The sequence below is a fragment of the Melospiza georgiana genome, chromosome 3, assembly GCF_028018845.1.
Source record: "Melospiza georgiana isolate bMelGeo1 chromosome 3, bMelGeo1.pri, whole genome shotgun sequence".
NCBI classification, from domain to species: domain Eukaryota; kingdom Metazoa; phylum Chordata; class Aves; order Passeriformes; family Passerellidae; genus Melospiza; species Melospiza georgiana.
The window spans coordinates 23,726,604-23,746,896 of NC_080432.1; the positions used below are offsets into that span (position 1 = coordinate 23,726,604).

The 20,293-nt window shown below is 42.8% G+C and overlaps 1 protein-coding gene across 3 annotated transcripts in view; it reads right to left on the reverse strand.

The window, feature by feature from the left end:
• ALK (ALK receptor tyrosine kinase) overlaps positions 1-20,293 on the reverse strand; it is a 306,734-nt gene that overhangs the window by 18,691 nt on the left and 267,750 nt on the right. The window contains exons 12-22 of one of the 3 annotated variants that reach the window (XM_058020712.1): positions 17,868-18,030; positions 13,484-13,634; positions 11,015-11,146; positions 10,059-10,203; positions 9,211-9,273; positions 7,544-7,642; positions 6,703-6,855; positions 5,420-5,518; positions 3,531-3,717; positions 1,291-1,381; positions 342-406 (exon numbers count right to left, since the gene is read on the reverse strand). In XM_058020712.1, the coding sequence (XP_057876695.1) occupies positions 342-406; positions 1,291-1,381; positions 3,531-3,717; positions 5,420-5,518; positions 6,703-6,855; positions 7,544-7,642; positions 9,211-9,273; positions 10,059-10,203; positions 11,015-11,146; positions 13,484-13,634; positions 17,868-18,030 (1,348 nt within the window). Of the gene's footprint in view, positions 1-341; positions 407-1,290; positions 1,382-3,530; positions 3,718-5,419; positions 5,519-6,702; positions 6,856-7,543; positions 7,643-9,090; positions 9,274-10,058; positions 10,204-11,014; positions 11,147-13,483; positions 13,635-17,867; positions 18,031-20,293 lie in introns of those variants that run through there. The other 2 variants (XM_058020710.1, XM_058020713.1) reach the window with 2 other exon arrangements.

Genomic DNA, 20,293 nt, shown 5'->3' on the forward strand with positions numbered 1-20,293 from the left:
TCTGTTAGTTTTGACTAGCCAAACCCAAATTCCTAAGGTATGTTCTCCTCTCTAAGAGAAATAAAAAAAATCTTATTATCAATTTTAAAATCTTGGCCTTAAATTTTTCACTTTGGGTAATGAAAACCAATGTGGATCCTTTTGAAAATTAAGACTTTAATCATTTGGTGCCTTTCCATTTGTAAGAAGAACAGAAAAGGATGGCAACGCCTGTTCTATTTGTGCTAAAACTACTGCATAGATGTGCTGAGAGGACACTACCTATGAAGAACCTTTTTTTTTCTTTATTTTGTGGAGCTTTGCAAGCCTACACAAGTGGTGTTGATGTGATTCATACACACCTAATAATGAGAGCTTCCATGAGGAAGTCGAGCTCATCTTGCTCTGAACAGACTTCTGGCAATGTCTGGAAAAGAAAGAACAGGTTGACAAGGAGAAGATACTTCAACTTACAGATTAGAACACCTTGGCACTAACACTGTCTGCAGCAATCCTCCTTTCTCAAAAGAAACCTCACCCTAAGACAACCACTAGAGCATTGCTAAACTAGACTGTGAAGCCTGTTGAAAGGTAAATGTCAGAACTCTTGGTCCATCAAGGCCATTGTCATCCTCCTCCCAGCAAAGGAAATAGCCCAGAGTGCACAGAGAAGTGTTCAACATATGGGACTCTGCTGTATAGAGGATGAGGAGTGAGGTCACAGCTTCTGAGTTCTCTGCAGTTCAGTGATCCTCCCTTCCTGCAAGACTGGGATCTGTAATCAGAAGCAGAACTGTGCTGCTATTTAATCTCTAAGAGAAAACAAGCCAGCTAGACTGCTGAAGGCCTGGAGAACTCTACCAGGATCTCTTAGGATTTAGCTTCACATCCAACCCACCCTGTAAGGGAGTGGTGAGATCTCTGGAAAACCAGCCACCTCCTACTTGCAGGGTCTTTGATGTATGTGCCAGCAGCTTTTGGCCCTGTGAAGACTTTTGGACAGATTACCAACCAGGTGCAGCATGGGGAGGATGGACAGAGGACGGATTTAGATCTCATTCCTGCAGCCTACTGTGGCTCTGTGGGAAATCTTTGCCTATTTCCTATTCAAAGACCTCTTTTATTAGTCTCACATACCCATATCCTACAAGCTGTGATGGATTTAAGTGTTGCAACAGAGCAGCAATATTTCTAGCCACGTCCTTCAGGACTTATAGCAACGCTTCACTCATCTTCATTGTTACAATGCATTTGGACTCTTGGGTGAAAGGTGCATGAAACCATCATGATAACTCATTCACTGTCACTTACTTTCACAGCCACCTGCAAGGGAGTGGGGTCGCTGGGGATCCCTGTCACCTGACCTTCATATACCTCACCAAAGGCTCCGTGGCCCAAACCCCTGGACAGACCAGAGAAGACAAGAAGGTTTTACTACAGAGAACACACATTATAACACTGTGGACACAGCTCACAGGCTCACAATTTTCATGGCAGTGTAACAGGGAGAAGTAGATATTGACAGTATGATCTCACCAGACCTTGGTGAGGTCGTTCACAAACCTACATTTTATTTAATTGGAAGGGAAAGCAGTCCATGGAAGTGAACATTCCCCGCTGAAATCGAGCTGCTGGCATTGCAGCACGTAACAGAGAGCACTCATCTATGGCTTTGGCATCAGTGGTGGGTGCTCCAAAACAGATCAATAAAGACAGGACTTGAGTCTTGATGTTTACACACCCTAAACACATTAACAGTTCCCCTGATATTTCTGCATCACCATTAAACAAAACATTGAGCAAGAAACTAGGAGGCACAGTGATTCTCAAAAGACTTGAATTCTACAGCAAATAACTTTTCCTGACTTATTGTGTGATTCTGGGCAAGTACCTTAGCCAGTAAATGGTGATGACAGTGCTTTGTAAAGCACTCAGCTCTAAGAATTTGTGCTGAGAATCGTTTCTGGCAGTGATCATGTTATGCAATGTACAGTTTTATTTTGAATAAGATTACAAGAAAAAGAGAAAGGAATAAGAGTAATCATACAGTAGATCCTGTTCCATGCCCTTGTGATACAAATTTTGCATACTTGTCTATTCAGTCCTCACTCTCTTAACCTTAAGTCAACTGGTACCACAGCTATTTCACATCAGTGGCCTGTCATAATGACACGGTGAAATATAGCAGGGGATGAGGCTGCACCCCAAATCCTGAGTCCCTCTTAACCCTGCATGGGCTGCACTTTGGGCAGTAGCATTTCCAGCCTCTAAGAGGCATTCCTGCATCTCAGTCTGGGGAAAAGGCTGCATGCACTCTCCTGTTAGAGCCAGGTCTGGGCTGAGGGCTGCATTGATTCTGTTCTCTGCTGCATCAGTGGATTGCTTTTGCATGGGCTGCTGCCCTCCTGTCCATATGAACAAGGAGGAATAATCAGCTCTGTTGTTCATAAGCTCTGTCTGTAGTTTTGCCAGGACAGAACCAGTCTGGGCAGTGAAACCACACTGAGGACTCATGTTGCTTGTGACTCAACCACTTTGTGTAATAACATTTTGTAGGTATCAGCTTGAGACGCCATTCTTGGCTCCACCTGACCAACCTATTACAAACTGAGGGGATAAGTCAGATCTTTACAGCTCATAACTCACCCTCCTTCCAAAAAGTCCACTTTCCCTTCCCTTGTCAATTCCCAGCTGTATGCTCTGCTGTCTGCTTGCCACACTTCAAAAATCCTTACAAAATCCAAGTGACAAAGGGAACAGCAGCACAGGGTACACTGGAAACCTCCAGGTGCAGTCCAGCAAGATGTGCAGGTAAGGGGGAATGAGATAAGGGACAGCAAAACATTGCAGACTGCATAGACTGCTCTGACCATAATTTTTTTCCAGCACCTTAAGCTTCCCAATTTCCCAAGGACTCCTGCTTCCGCTTTTTATTTTTTTGTGTAACACTGCATGGTACCAGAGTACTGTCACATTCACAGGTATCCTGCAGTAGAGCAAAGTGTGCAAGAACTCAGAATTTTCAAGCTTTTTTTTAGGAGACACTTTAAAGCTTTTCAGAAGTTCTCATCCAGACATGATTATCTTGCTGGCTTTATATCCCTGTCTTTTTAATACTGTCTGGCATTTTTAAATCCATTCCTTTCCTTGCTATTGCACTTAAGGATGTCATTGTCTTTACCAAAGACCCCATCAAAGATTTTAAAGAGCCTTCTACAAGCTTCAGCCATCCCAGAATTTCATCAGCTCATGGCAATGGGCCATTCACTGCATAGTCTGTAAAAGATGTAACTGAATTACTGGTGATGACTGTTCAGTTCTCCTCACAATCCCAGGAGACGAACACTGCACCTGCAGAAGGTCAAGGTGAATGCCAAAATCTAGTCCCCTCCACACGAGCCTAACAACTGCAGCTTTACATTTTATGGAAAGGGGTCTGGAGCTAAAAGTGCACAAGAATTTGCACAGAGCTGTGTGTTCACACCTCTCTAGGAGAGCTGGGATGTGTGGGTGCACAACGGGAAGGGTGGGGAAGGCAAAGATGGATTTACCGGATCAGGGAGATGTTTTTTCGAGGCACCTCTTTAAGGTCACTAATGGAGGTGGTTTTTCCTGCAAAGCAGTAGTTGGGGTTGTAGTCTGTCATGATGGTGGAGGTACGCAGCTTGCTCAGTTTGTACTCTGGGCTCTGCAGCTCCATCTGCATGGCTTGCAGCTCCTGGTGCTTGCGGCGATACACTAAACAGGAGAACACAGTTAACCACGGCCAGAGACTGGAGGTGGGACAGCCCTTCTCACTGGGGTTCCATTCTGCTGTGACCAGACTTCAGGGAATCAAACCAGCCAGTGACACTGGCATGTTTCTGTACATCAAATAATTACAGATAGAAAATGGGATCTGAAGATATCCAGGAACCTTTGATTTGCACATCTTACAAAGAAACAGGCTTGCTCGTGGACTGTCAGGAAAGAGTAAAATGAATTTCACTTGGAGAGATCTCAGAGTTCTGATGTTGTTTTAATGCTCTATTTAGTTTAACCAGACCTTCCAAATAAAAGTCCAGTTTGAAACTTGTGGGAGGTGGGGTATAACTGACTTTCCTAAATCACACAGAAGTGACTAAAGTCTGAAATTAATTATTGCATCATATTGTTCAAAATGGATAGCCTAAGCTGTTTCCCCAGAATAACACATTGTACATAAAAAAATAGCCAATTTTCCAAAACTTCCTCTGTTTCTAAACAAGAGAGTAGGAGCACATTTGAAGTCAGTTTATGATATGTTATATTCCTTGCATCACTTCACTGATGCTTCTGCAACAACATTTAAAACCACACGTTGAAAGAAGACATCCTGAGGATATTCCTTGAAATAGTAACTGATATTGCAGGATTTTTCCAAAAGAAGATGACAATCAGGAGCAGGTTAAATCACTATTGATTTCTGTGGGAGCTGGGTTGAGCCCAAAGACTGTGATGGCAATAGTTATTGCATCTTCTCCAGCAGATGTTGCTCAGGGGAAAAATTGAAGGGGTAAACATGCACTTGCAAAGGCAGATGGATGTAATGACCTATCCACAAACCCTGCCTGTCCTCCATTTTCCTCCTCATTGCCTTTGCTTTGATTTTTTAAATCGTTGCCCTTTCCTGAGATGGAAATGATAGGCTCGTTGGATGGAAAGAGGATTACTCTTCCACTCCTGAGGAGTATTTAGTCATTGTAAAAAGGCACTGTCAGGGCAGAAATCACAGATGTAGGACCATGTGCATGCAACTGATAACTCCTGAAATTCTTAAAACCGAAACAGCTGTGCAGATCTGATTTCCTGCTCTTGGTTCATCCCTCTCCTTCCCCAGACCACACACTGTGGACAAAGAAAGGTGGCAAAGCTGCGGTTTGAATCTCTGACTCCTTTTCATTGATTCAAATCTATTCTGCTTGCATCAAATGCAGGTGAGCGAGTGTTTAAAATAAGAACATGAAAAGGTGAAAAATACCTTTTAGAATTTCAAGCAAAAATGCCAAGAATACCCACATCATACTAAGGAGCAGTTTGTAAAAGGGGAACCTATGTGAGAGTTTAAGCTTAAAATGTCATACATTAAGAGGTGAAATCTGTACATAGGCACACAAATAAAGAAGCTTTTAGGCATTAAACAGCACCAGATCTCACAAAACCACAAGCAGCTGTGTTCGGGCAGCTACACAGTACAACACAAAAAACACCATCTCTTTTGAGATGCAGTCAGTAACTGAAGCCTCCTCGACTTGGTCATTGTGGTTAGAAACAACTACAGAAATCTGAAGATGTGTGTGGGAAGGCGTCATTAAATACAGCAGTAGCTCAAAACCTGAATCCTTTTGCCTCTCAGGGCCCAATTATCCCTAGCTCAGATCCAGCCCTCATACGAAAATATCTTTTGCACAGAAACACTCACCTATCATGATTCCTGAAAAAGCCAAAATTAAAGCAGCCACCAATGCTGAAGTCACTACAGACAAGACCAAGGAGAAAGGGAGACGAACCACTGGCTCAGCTGCAACAGAAAGAAGGAATTACACATTTGAAATTATCTTCCAGGAGCCACTTTTTTGCCACCAGATTTTTTTCTGCTCTTCTTTCCATTTACTCATCTGCTGCTCCAATAGTGCAGGAGCAACCTCTGGCATGACCAGTTCTCAGGATCTATGACTTCTCATACCTCATTGTTTCACTTTCCTCAATTAATATCAAGTCATTAAAACAGATGGTTCACTATCAATGAATTAACATGTGAACTCCCTGGGTGGGAAAACAAGACCATAAAAAACAGGGGCAGGAGGTTGTGGGGGTGAAAAGAACATTATGTTGTTTGGGTTAAAGTGCTGCTGTCAATGCCAAATGACAGCAAAAGCAGGAGGACTGCAATATTTCATCTCCTAAATGCATATAATCCAAGCAGAAAAACCTGATGACAGTGTAGTGAAGCTGCATCCTCATGTGGGATCATGCTATTAAGGTTTACTTCACCTTGACAAAATGACCATACTTTTTACCTATCTTACAGGCAGGAATGGTAAAAACACAACAATTTTCCCATGCCAGTGACAAGCTGAAAGCAGGATCCCAAACCCCTGGGGTCACCTGCTCTAAATGCTGCACAAGAATAGGAAGCAAACCCAGTAATGGAGCTCTGAGCACCTGGTTTTGAAAGAAAGGCAAGTATTTAGTTTTATTTATTGTATTTATTTTTTCTCAGAGAAATCTTGCACAGAATTTCTCACAGTTTCTGAACTTTTACTTTCAATGTCCAATTCCTCAGCAATCATATTTTCCTTCACCTTGCCTTTTGTTTTTTTGGTTCTTTAAAGAACTGGTCTGAAATTTAAGTTCAGCTGAAAAATGCTTTCAGCAAGCAAACTTTTAGGATTTCAGAGCAGACTCTGAACACCAGCACAAGCAGACACAAAATTTGACTCTGCTCAAATCTGCCCAGGATGCCAAACACATACTGTAGAGCAAAGCAGCACTGCTGCTCAGTGCCCCAGTCCTCACCATTGCTGAGGCTATATCCTGACAAAACAGCTCTGCAGCATACACCAGCAGGAAAGAAAGAAACATTCTGCTGCATCCAGGTTTAAGATTAGACAGCACTTTCAGGATGTCTTACAGTCCAAACCAGAGCCTTTGGCCACACATTTTCTGTCCCACATGTTAGCAGTACCCCACACACCTACTTACCTGTGCAAGACACACCATCCTCTGCCAACTCTGTGCCTGGCTCACAAAAGCAAATGACTTTTTGAGTCTCAAGATCAACATGGCACTCGTCCATCTCACAGTGACTGCAGTTAAGGTGCAGCCTAATTTCCACCTCTCCGTGCCCCTCTGTCACTAAGGAGTGGATGAAGAAGCTCAGTTAATTATTGTAAAGACCGTTCTTACAATTTCCTTGGGTTCACCCTTTTCTTTCCTGGCCTTTAGTCCCTCCAAGATCAATCACTGTAATATCTTCAAAACTTTCTGGCTGAATCCACCAGGCCAGAGTGCATCTGCATTTGAAAATACTTCTGACTGTTCTAAAGGAAACTTCTGTTTTTTTTATAAACAAGTAGATTTTTTTGTTGTTGTTTTTTGAACACATTGCAAACACATTAAAGACACTGACTTCTGGGAAAACACAGGTTGGAGTTGCAGTATTTATCACTCCCATGCACTGCTGGGCAGCACCTGGCTATTTTACCAAGGGATGCTCTAAGGAACTTGCTTGCTGGTGAATAATCAGATGTTTTGTCTGTTTCTTTCCTAAAGTATCTGAGCTATGAGGTTCTGTTATCACTTTCCTTGTCTAAAATTATTCTGTAGCCTGGTAGTCTGTATGGCTGGGAGTGTTTCCTAATAGGCTTGATGCTTCCTCTCCCTGTTTTTTTCCTGCTACTTCTGTCTATTCTCTGCTGTATTTTATGCACTTTCTGCCTCCTCATGTTCATGGCACTGAGCTGTACCCTAAAAGGTTGTAAGAGGTCCTACAATTTTCAAACTTAAATAAGCCCACGAGAAGACCTCTGACCAGTATGAATACCTTTAAGTGCTGGAGTGTATAAAGTACCAATTGGATTAATAAAGGACACACCATCCTCCCCATCCATCTCTGGGTCATTGTCCACTGCAGCATTGCCACCTATGTCAAACCAGAGGTTACCTTAACAGACTGAGGCTCATAAAACAATAAAACACAAATAAACATGGCAACATGCATGAATTCAGCCTATTTAGGGAGGCATCCAAATGAAAAAAAGAGAAAAATTAAAGCCTTTAATATATAAGGAATATTTAGCAAGTTGTGGCGTGAACTTCTGGACTTTAGAACTTCAATTTAATAATGAAGCTTCTGACAATTATTATCAGTCAATTAGCTCTGTTTAGGTAGACTGTTCCAAACTAAGGCACAAACTTCCTCTTTAAGCATTTGGATGCTGTGAAACACACAAGCCCCTGTTAAAATTTATGTAGCCAAGAGACTGGAAAGCACCAGTACTCCAGGGCTAAGTTAGTATCCTTGCTGATCAAGGCATGGACTGTGTCAGCAGAGGGAATGGATAATCTGATATCCTTCCTCTCCTTTACACCCTGAAAGCAGGGTGGTCCACCAGGAGTGGGGACTGAAGGAATTTATGAGTTGCTCATTTCTGCTTGAGCACATGGAACATACCAGAAGCAAAGTATGGGCAACAGATAACAAATATTAGAAATACATATATTTTGTACTTCAAGCATGCAACAATTCCCCCACCCCACCCAAAAATAGCTTTTTCCCTTTAATTGTCTTCAGTGAAATTAAAAAAAAAGCAAACATCATGTGAGTCATTCTGTTGGAAAAAAGAAGCATTACACAGGAACATTGGTACAAAACATGCACTTAATCATTTAAACTCATTATTCCTCTCAAGATTTCTAGTCTACCATATACTTAATTTAAGCTGTGGAGAACCAGGGGTTAAAGAGTCCACCACAGTGCAGATGGCTGCAGAAACTATGTGGCCCAGGAGACCATGGCTTAGCAGAGATCTTGACTCTGGCCCACACCAGTTGTAATCAACATAATGCCATCTGACAGCTGCCCTGAGACACAGAGGCACATGAAATGAGCTCTTTGTTGACTGAAGTCATATTAAGTGGGGTGCTGGCTGGCAGCCTGAGCCTCTGCCCCCAGAGACCACCTGTGCAGGACCAAGGCAGGGCAGAAGCTGCCTCCATCCCCTGGCATAAAGCCTGGCTGCCAGTCCCCAGGACCAAAGTCCTCCAAACACAGGTGCTGGCAACGGGAGCACATTGCTGTGGCTCCTCCTGCTCCAGCACTGTCACCCCAATGTGAGAAGCTCAGGAATCACAGCAGGATCTTAAAGACACATTTTGCAGAGAGCAAAGCCAGGGCTGCAGCTGAAGGACTGGCCTCTGGCTCTTTGCTCAAACCCTCAATGAGTTCATCTAGTGCTAAAAAGGCAACACACAGACATACTAGAACATAACAGTCAAATATGCTAGCTACAGGAGAGTTATCATCAGCATTTTGCTGAGCATTAGCACTAAAGGAGGGGAAGGGACACCTTGAACACGAAGCCACTTTACCTATATATCCTCCGCCTCCTCCACCTGAGGAGCACCCCCCTCCACCCCCTCCGAAACCCCCTCTTGTCTCCCACCCCCACTTCTTCATGGCCTGGGGGCAGGATCTTCCTCCAGTAGCACCTTCCAGCAGGGATTTTCCTGACCACAGGAAGGAAGTGTTATCATTCCAGCCACCTCCACCACCTGCAGGTGAGAGAAGAGAAAAGGCACAGCCAGGGGTTACGTTTTGTGTAAAAAACACTGGAGGGATCTGCAGGACGAGCATCCATTCAGAACACCTCAGCTGTAAGTCATCATCTGCACCTCTTTTCACCTACCATACATGCAAGGACAAGTATTTTCTATAGAAAAGGTAAAAAGATATTCCTACCTACTCTCCAACAACTTCCTTCTACTTTTCAGAGCCTTCCCCTTTTCTTTGACTAAAACACTCTTGAAATAAACCAATGCCAATTCTAAAGTAGAAAAAACTGAATTTATTGTAAGGGGTGTGAAAACATTTCCCACTCCTACTCTCCACACCACATACCAGTGATTCACTTTCAGCTCTGCTGCTTGCTCAGTCCAAGGTCTCTGCACAGAGACTTCTAGACATGGTGCAATTATTCTCTTTCTGCATAAGCTAGAGAAACTCTGAGTATGTCCACATAGCACAAAACAGTGCAGAGACCAGGACAGTCTCACTGGCACGGCAAAATCCCACATCAAAAACCAAGCAACTTTGTTTATGAGAGGTACTGCATTATTTTGGGAGTATCCAGCCATTGTTATGGCTATACCATCTCTGAAACCCTTATTTATCCCAAGTATCCAGCACTGTGGGTACCTTCTATTTGCATCTGTTATAACCCTCTGTTCCTCCTGAACTGTATTTTCAGGAGTTTTGCCTCACCTTCTTGTGAGGAGGAGAAATCTGGGAGTACTACATATTCAAAAAGGTTTTATAAAAAAGAATAAACTCTCCTTACCTGCAGCTCCTGAATTTCCATTCAACCCTGGAATAGAGGAATCATTCTCCAGTCTTTCTGGATGAAATGTGTCCGTTTTGGCCCTGTAGGCCCTGCCACCACCCCCTGCTGCAATTATCAAGGGGACCGGCTCTCCATTCTCCATCTTAACAAATTCAGAAATAAAGGCAATGTTCAAACTGAGCCAGACATGGAAATGGAAGTTCAGCCTCATCATAATTACTGCATGCTGCACCAAGCAGGCATCTAGGGCTGCTCAGCACTGCACACTGTCATTGCATTATTTATGTACCCACACCCAGAAAATTAATGAATAGAAAATTAAAGAATAGTCCTACCAAGTTCTGCTACAGGAAACAGCAGTGTCAGTAGCTCTATGAATTATATCTACCATGGTGATGGCTCTTAGAAAGCTTGTAATGCTCCATGTGCTGACTCTTATAAAATGAAACAGCTAAGGAGCACTGCTCTGCACACTGAGACTGAGAATATTGTCTCAGCTAGCACAGGACAGGAACCATCAGAGGTCCACAGCTACAGGACTGCCAGCAGAAAACATACAGGCTAGCCTCAGCTTTCCTTGTCAGGCTAAATGTATGGCTGATGTCTCACATTCTACAAGGCCAAAGGTGAATGAAGTCCTGCAGAATTTGCCCTTTGCTGTAGAAATATGCTTCAGCATCTCAGTTTTTATTGAAAAAAAAGCCAAAACAAACCAACCCAGTTTAAGCCATTACGTTTGCAAAGGATACTTCAAGCCACTGTAACAAGTGTGGCCATATTGAACAGCAGTTCGAAGACATGGTGAAGGGCCAACCCCCATCCCTGCATCTCTCAAGTGGAAATTAAGGATACCCAGATGTCACTCTCTGGACCCTCTCCCTGAGGTGCATAAGGGATTTTTCAGAGGCAGGATGTGTGGATGCTGAAGGTGCCTGGGGACTGTGTTTCCATACCTTAAATATGTAAGTGGCACCGCCCCCACCACCACCTCCTCCTGCCCATTCATTGACACTTCTGTTCACACGAATCTCTTCTTCAATCACATTGTTCTCTCCAATGCAGACCTTCTGGATAACATCATTTGTCTGCAAACAGAAGATCAAGTCTGAATTCAGGTAAGAAACCTCCACTCCCTTGTATACACAGAGGCCTCATGAACACTTTCAAAGGATTCATGAACCCTTTGAGGCCCCAAAGGCCTCATGAACCCTTCACCATCCCACAGCAAGAAACTGTCCTCCAGTGAAACCACATGACCAGAACCAAATGAAAGCTCTTCTAGAAGAATCTGGCTTTTTGTCTCAACCTTCACCAGAAGAATTTGTTGCCATTTAAATGGAATTATTTTGGAGCAAGCTCACTGCTGATACCTATTATCACATAATACATCTACATAAACTTTCAACATAAAAAATGTAGCAGAATTTGCTGCAAATATTTTCCAGCATTAACAGTCTGTATTTCACAAGTGGAGGAAGGGAGTAACTTGGCAAGGATGTGCTTGTCCTGTGTCACACTACAGCCAAAGGGCAGAGAACCCAAGTTTGTTTACCTCATTTCTTGTTGGGTGGGCCAAGCAGCCCCTGATGATCTTAGCAGCAATTTTACTGCAACTACCAATGCCTACCAAAAGAGCAGCAATCCCACCGTTGACTGCAATGTTTCTCTGATGTTAATGAAAATATTTCACTAAAAAACCTCCACATTTTCTACTTAGCATTTTTTCCCTCCCATCAATTATCATTGAACATAGTGAACTTTCCGTATTAGGCAAATCCCTGAATTCACTAACTGATTTCAATCACAACATTAAACCACCATTTATACCTACCTCAGGACTATGACCTAACTACTGTTTTGGTTTAAAATTGGAGCACTAAAGTGCATGACTAGCAGGACCCTGCTGTGAGCATTTTCAAGTTGCAAACTTTGCTTCTAGCCTATTTTACTTCACAGGTTTTGTCTCAGTAACACTATCCTGTTATATTGCACATATAGTGCACACTGAACTTACTAAACCAACAACACTTTTAGGGGAAAATGCACAAACATTTGTTATAGTAGGATTGACCTTCTGCTCCCTTCTACTTTCATGTGTGTGTTTTCTTTTGGAAGAAGAACCTTATAAAAGCATACTCAAATTACAAATTATTCTGCTGACCACACCATATATTCTAAGTTGTGCTAGAGAATGAGTGGCATCCCTTTTGTGTGCAGACCTGCCTAAAGATCTAACAGTCCTCTTTTCCTTGTTTTTTCCCTCTCCTTAATTGATTTGGAGTTGGGTGGGAATGATTAATAAAATGACAAAGTCAATGACCCAAAGGAACCACTAGATTACAAAAAAAATAATCCTTCATGGCAAAGACATAACTGATTACAATCCAATCTAGTAAAAGTCCCCTCTACAAGTCAATGCAATCTCTTTGCCTCAATGAAAGAATTACATTAGCACTCAATAAATTCTCACTAAGATTACAGTGGCCTGCAATTTAATGAGTCCATATATTACCCTCAGCTGGAATTTCCTAGTTAAAGAGGCTGGATGGACGTTTGAGTTAGGCCATTTCTCATTTCAAAAAGGCTTTATATTAATGGTTTGTTTGTAGAAATGTGTAATTCTAGTTTGAACATTATTTACTTCAGCAGCCAGCCTTGAGAACCCCTTTTACTTGTCTATATCCTTCAACCTTTCTCTGCTCTAACAAACTGCTAAGCTTTCATCTCTTGGATGCCAGCCATTATCAGCTGAGAAATGCACATCATTTAAATGTCCAGTTCAAACCTGCAGGTGAAATTTCATCAGAAAATGCACAGTTCGCTCCATGAGAATGTCCTATTCCCACATCCTCCTCCAAAGAATACTTAACAATTAATAAACTTCTGTGCGTGCAAATAGTGCCCATCTTTCTATCAAGACATTTGCAGCAAGGGTTAGTTAGTAACATAAAAATCAGGACTGACCCAACCATGATTGATTTGTCTTTCCTATTCCCCTATGGAGGATAACCAAGCAGGCCCTGTGACATGGGGTATCTCCAGAGGTGCAGAGCATATGAAAATGGCAGGGCTGGGCTCAATAGTGGAACAAGGGCAAAACCCTGCAAAATCAGCCTTGAAGACTGATCTCCAGAGGAATGGAAGGCAGGGTTGTCTTTTGTCTCCAAGCCCCACACAGGTGCTCTGAGATACTCAGACCAGTCAGGAACCTGTTGTGTATTATCAATGGGACCCAAATGTTGAAAAGAAGCAAGCACAGGGACGTGGCGCTTCATGTTCTCATGCTCTCCCAGTAAATCTGTACCTATTTCTTGACTCCTATAGCCCCAAACCCCTTGAGGACAGTGTTTTTCTGTGTAAAAAGACAAAACTCCATGGATTGGTAGAAGGGATGAAGGCAAAACAGAAAGGCAATCACTTACACTAGGACAAGCATCTTCTCCTTGCTGTCCCACCAAGATATAGAGCGTATCATCCTTCTGGAGGTCAAAAATTCCCAGCACAGACACTCCGTGGGACCGCACCATGGTGTTCTTCCCTCCTTTCCCACCTGCAGCTCCATAGCCTGAGATGCTGCAGGAAGAAGAAAACAAGAGGCTGCCACCTGGCTTGTCCCAAGCAGGTGGAAGGAGGCACAAACCCCTTTGTGCACTGAGCATTTTGCACACCTGAGCATTTTGCACACCTGAGCATTTTGCATGGTGTCACAAAGCTGTGCTCTGAAGACCTGACATTCTAAATAAACCTAAACCCAAAGCCTGAAGACTGATTTTCTGCTCTGTTTGAATCTGTGAGCTTGGGTAGTTACAAAACAGATTCTTTCACATTGATTATTGGGCAAACACAGCTGAGAACAGAGTGAGCAAGCCCGTACAGTTTCCAGCTTTAATATCTGAAACACATCTTGTTTCCCAGAAGGCACATCCTTGAGAAGTTTGCAGCAAGGAAGAGAAAGAACAGAAGCAGGAGAGCTGGTGAAACCAGGACATATGGCTAAAGAGAACATTAAGCACGAGATTGACAGAGGGAGATTTCAGACAGCAGACAGCATAACTGGTCCTGGTAGCATGGACCAGATGGAAAACAGCTCTCTTATTCCCAGGACCAGAGGAATACAGAGAGAAAAGTAGATGGAGATGACACTACCTGCAGTAAACAAGGAAGGCAAAAGCCCCCTGGCCAAGCTCATGGTGATCAGGAACATCTCCCTGTCTCCAGCCAGGAGTGGGCAGGTTACACACAGGCTGCTGCAGCCTCAGTTTAGGGATTTTTATTTCAAACAGTCAAGATTCACAGGTGCTTGCTGTTGCTGCTGTACCCAAAGATGTGGCTGGGACACGGTATTTCTCATCTCCTCCCTCTCCCTTTCTAACAATGGACATACTTAAAGCAACTTTTAGCAAAGGATTTTAAATCACTTTTAGAAAACCATGATAAAACACACGTTTCTGAAACAAAACACAGAGTTACTCAACTTTCTGAGCAGGTGAATGATGGTACAGCAACCCAGTTCAGATCTGAAATAAGCAGGCAATTCTCCACTGACATTAGTAGCATGCCATGTGCTTCTGTGAGAGCAAAATTCCACCTGGAGCAGGTAATCAGAGACTGCAGGACTCAAAAATGGCTCTCAGCTTCCTACCAGGCACAGCATAGGTGCTCTGCTTCAACACCTCCTTTCCTCCAGCACCTGGCTGCTCTCTGCCCAGCACAGTCCTGCCTGCAAACAGGCAGTGTCTCATAAAGCATATTAGACCCTGGCAATGTGACATGATTATGTTCATGCCACTGCTGATAACCAAAGCAATCAGTCCGCAGTTAGGCTGTACCAGAGCCAGCAGAAAAAGTGATGGACACAGCACTGGACCACCCTGAACAGATGCTGCATGAATCTGAAAGCTGAGTTGATTTACTGCAGGATTTTGCAATGGCTAATGAGGTGCACTACCAGGCACAGCAAGCTGGCAGGGCTAATTGGCTGCCAGTAGGGGCCATACTTTTCCATATAAGAACAGACTTTGCATACAAGCAGTGATACCAGAAAGCTCGGGAAACCCAGTCTGGCCTCACCCAAAGGCTGAAGACAAATAAAACCCAGTATACTCAGGTGGAAGTCATTCCCTTTTCAAAACAGGTGTCACTATTTAAACAATTATCTTGACTTCAGACCTTCAGAGGATCCCTTTCATTAGCAACACCTTTCTTTTAAAGGAGGAAGGAAGCCATTTAACCATAATGGCCCTGAAGAAAGGTTCAGCCCATTCAGAGCAAGAACACAGAGTACCTCCCACTGCCTTCCTTCTTTTCTTTTACTATGACACTTGTGGGATCTGCAAAAGAAGCCCACACCTTCAGAAAGGGTCAGGATGTGCAGAGTGCAAACCAGGGCTGGAGAAAAAAGTGCACCCTCACATCCAGGTTATGGGAAACACTGGAGCTAGTCTTGAGAGTATGAGAAAATGCTGTGCCTAGCCTGGCTGACTCAGAATGACACCTTTTTGCACACCACTGGGCTGTGTTCTTGTGCCACCTTACAAAAGGAACCATAGAGAAGATCACATCACATAGGAAGTGATGTGATCACTTCCCACATCAGTGGAAGTGATCACAAATGGGGCACTCAGCAAAATGGACCTAAACCCCTTCCTTTAAAAATGGAAAGAGGCAGGTTAAAGGATGGCAATGTGTAATTTGTTACAGCCAACTTCTCTCATACTTGGTCATGAGACTGAGATGACCAGACCTTCTGAATGCTTAGGAGGAGATCTGAAACAAAAAATATTCTTTTATAACGTTTAGCTTCATTGTTACACAATATGAAGTCACATGAGAGTGAACCAGAGCATGTAAAAGCTCCAGTTTTCAAACGTGGGCACTACAGTGTGTGGCAGCCTACCCAGACCTTCACAGATGGGGTTTTCTGGGTGTTCTTGGTTTGTGCAAAATTGAGCTGTCTGTATTTTAATAACGCATATTCTGCCTCATGTTCACAAAATCAATATCCTTCCTGAGCAATTACCAGGAGTGTACATTACACAGTGTAAAACACACTGAGATGGCAGAACACCAGCTTGCTCCAGAGCCCAGCAGCCACAGGAGGGTTCTCTCCCTGTGTCAGGTGTTTCAGCAGTGCCCATCAGGAAAACTTACAGCACCCACACTGCAGCAGCACTGCAGGGCAGAGCTAAACACAGGCAGTAAGTCCAGGCTCTGGGAAGCCCTGGAATTGATATTGCAACTTGACATTTTCCTAGGGCTATGCTATGCTGGCAGACTCTGCTGCCCCTTCAGCTGACCAGAATCAGGAAGATGTCAAGTTAATTTAAGCCCACAATTGCCTCCTGCTTTCCCCAGGCTGTGAATTTTCTACTTTAGCCTTAAGAGGTGCAGAAGAGAATGTCATCCCTTTATATATATATGTTATGCACGACATTATACATCTATTATCTATACAGAACTTAAAAGTCTGATAGGTCATTTATAGGACTTAAATAGACAAGTCATGTCTGCAGGGCCCAGGGGTTGTATTGTGCAGCAAAAAATCAGCCTACAGTTGCACAGGAATTCTGGCTCTTCTTGGACTCTTATATTAAAGAAATGACAGTGCTGTAAGCTTTTGGGCTCTTTTGCCTCTTCATTTTTGGGCTGTACTTTATAACCATATTTACTGAATGCTGGTTCTGAAAAATTCTATTCACCTCAGGCAGCTCCTTGTTGATATCTGGGTAAAGTATCATTAATGTTTTCTGCATTACCATCAATCCTTGTAGGAATAGGCACTGAGGCAGAACTTGTGCCTAGCCCAGCCAGTTTCTCAAAACTGCTTTGCCCTAGACCTCTATTAGAGACTGACACCTGGCCTCAACATTAGCATTCTTTTTCAATACAAAGAAAAAAAAAAGAGATGCGATAAAAAAATTGTAACTGAAATTTGTTCAAAGCTTTCAATTGAATGTTTTGCTTTGAAATCCAAGACACCATCATTGGTTTCAATATGGAATATGGAATGCTGCATGAAAACCACCTCTAGACAGTCACTGGTTCAAACTGACAGTTCTGCTTACAAAATGATGCATGTAATGGCTTCATGTTACCATTCAGATGCACTGAACTACACTTTGATTGAACTTCTTTCCCCAGAAAGAGCAAAAGGAAAAAATGATTGGTAAAAATCTGATAAAGTAGCATTGAACCATATCTGATCACCTCTCTTTGAAAACAAGTCCACAGGGGGATTTAAGTGTTAGAACCCTCACTATCTCAGAGCCTACCATTTAGGTGGCTGCCTTCCAAAATCAATTCCACTGTGGTAAGCCAGGCTTACAAGCTCAACTTGCTGTCTCTAGATTCAAAAAAGTGAAAATGCTGAGCAGAGGTTGATGCAAGCTGGCCCATAAGAAATGCTGACATATGATTGTGCCTTCCACACCAAGTGAAGGGTGGGAAAAACTCATTCTGAACCCAGGGCTCCATGAATGCCAAATGGGAAATGCATTCATCTTGGGTCTGGGGACGTGAAAACGCTTCATTTTCAGCTCCTGATAGAGCTCTCCCAACCTGTGACCATTCAGGCTAAAGATCTGCCTGCCTCAGAAAGTTTCTTCTCTTTCACCAAAAAAGTTGCATCTTCCAGGGAGCAAATCTGAGATGGGAGAGACTGAAAATCACAGGCTCAGTGATAAGTAAAACCCCAGCAGATGGGGCCAAACTTCTGAATGTAATATTTCAAAATTGCCTGGCGTGTATCAGCAGCTTGGATGGTTCTGAACACAGATACACCGCGACAGTCAGACACAGCTCCCTTACCTGTACGTGTTGGTTGCTGGAACTCTCCAGATCTGAATGCCTTGGAGGATCCCTTCAGCTCCCACCACCACTCTGAGCTTGGAGTTCCTGTAGGCATCGTTGCACTGGCTCTGGGTGGGGCCGTAGGGTCCGCTGGCCCCACAGGTTGTGAACAGCCACTGATCTGAAAGGAGGACACGAGCACAGCATGACCCCACGCCCAAGCACCAAGGAGCTGCTCTGCTTCTTGGACCAAGAGCAGAACCCGGCCCTGAGGTTTTAACCCAAACAAAATCCCCCAGGATTATTTTAAAAGTCTCATAGTTCTGTGTGCCTCAGTGTTTGACAGCTTTTCACTGACATCTCTAGAAATCCATCACAACAATAAACACAATTTTATTTTTCCTAAGGCTCAAAAAGGCAAAGAGCAGAGAAAAATCCAAGAATCCTCCCAGTTTCAGGCTCTGCTGTCTGGGCTGTTAAGTGCTCATTCATAATCTCAAGGCTGGTGCATTCCAGCCCTTTCAGTTTCTAGAGACATATGGTTATTGAATTTATTTTAAATGGGAAAGTAACTGTTAATTAGATAAAAACCTGTAAACACAACACCATCACAATGATTAAAACATAACAATAGATTAATTGAATTCTGAATAATTGTTTGCTCACAGGACACTCAAATTAAGCTTCAGAAAGCAAAACACCTGACTGGGGCCTGTAAAAGAAGCATCTAGCTCTGCATTTTCTAGGCCAGATCTGTGGGTGTAAATCAGTGCCTTCCTATTACAGCCATTTTCATCAATTGGAAGTACTGATCCTGTACAAATAGATTTCTAGAACTAGGCTTTGTTAATTTGTGTTTCAAAAAAATCTGAATTTTAAAATTTGAATACATGACCGTGGCAATTATGTCCTTTTCCTTTAAGATTCATTTTAGAAGCATTGCAGGCTCAAGACCACAATGCTTTTGTAATACCCACCTTGTCCTATTTTCTAGTATATAGAAATACATAATATATAATCAAAAATAAGATCTAGATGGTAAATAAGCAGACAAAACATTTTTTGTGAACATGACATGATTTATCAAACATACTTATTAATTATCTAATATACACAATCTAGTAAACTCCACTAGGTAGTTCTACTGCCATTAAATATAAAAGATTTGGAATTTGAAGGTTTTTCTATAAATTATGTTGGTCCAGTCAGCCTTCCAAGGCCTTCTCAAAGGGCACCATTTCTCCACCAGCTTCCATAAAGGCAATGCCACACATGCAGATTCCTTCAGTGGTGACACTGAATAGTTCAGACAGGGCATTAATTGGACTCAGTGACCAGGAGTTGGACTCAATGATCCTTGCAGATCGCTTCCAACTTAGGATGTTCTATGATTAGCTTGACCTGCTTCTTGGAATCCAGAGCTGTTCTCTAAGCTGATGTGGTTTAGAAATGATGGTCTGCACGTGTTTGGATGAGCAAGGCCAAAAGTTCTACCACTGCTGTTACTGGAGAGGTTCACCCTCCAGAAATACAAGAAAACACATTAGCTTTGCCAGAAAAAAAAGTCTGAATTACCTTTTCACAAACTAATCCTGAAGATCAGCTAAATCCCTTCTCACAAAAAGAGATCAGTGAATGAAATGGATCAAAGAATTTGACAGAACTTTAAGGAATACAGAAACTGGTATTTCTGGAAAATGTTAGTAATCCAGTGTTGTGCAAAATTACCATTCTGTAAAAAAAATTCCCAATCCAAATTCCGCTGAGAGAACAATCCCATCTTTCTGAAAAATCTTTGCCACCCCTTTCCAAAACTCCCCTGCAAGGGTCCTCTACAGATTTTGTCACGGTTACTTGTTTTATTCACCTACTAATTTCACTTATTTCTCCAATCCTTCTGCAGTGAGTGGCAGTATGAAATCTTAAAATTATTAGACAGCAAATGGAATAATTTTCCTCTCTTCCTGTGCTTCTGATGTACCCCCAAAACAACAGATAAGAGGGTAAAGGCATCTAAGGAAGAAAGGTCTAGAAGTCACTAAAGCAAAATGCTTCAGTAGCTCTGAACAGTTTGGCACCAGAAGTTACTTGTGTTTATCCTTGCAAATCCCACCCCAAACCCAAAGGAAAATCTCACAGTAGCTGGAAGATGAGAGACTCATTCTGTCAGCTATCACAGTGATTTAACATTGCAATACCCCAGCGGGCTGAGCCACCTGCACTGAAACATATGTTTAGTAAAGCAGGCAGGTAAGTGGAACAATAAGAAGCCACTTGGATGTCTTCAGTGAAATATCAAACATGTTCCCAAAGGTAGATGTGGGTGACCTTCAAGGAGACAATAAGCCCAAAACATGAGAGAATCAAAATGGAAAACTGGAGGTGATAAAACCTAGGACAGACCACAGCATGTGCAGAATGCTGCTATGGTTAGGCTTTACATT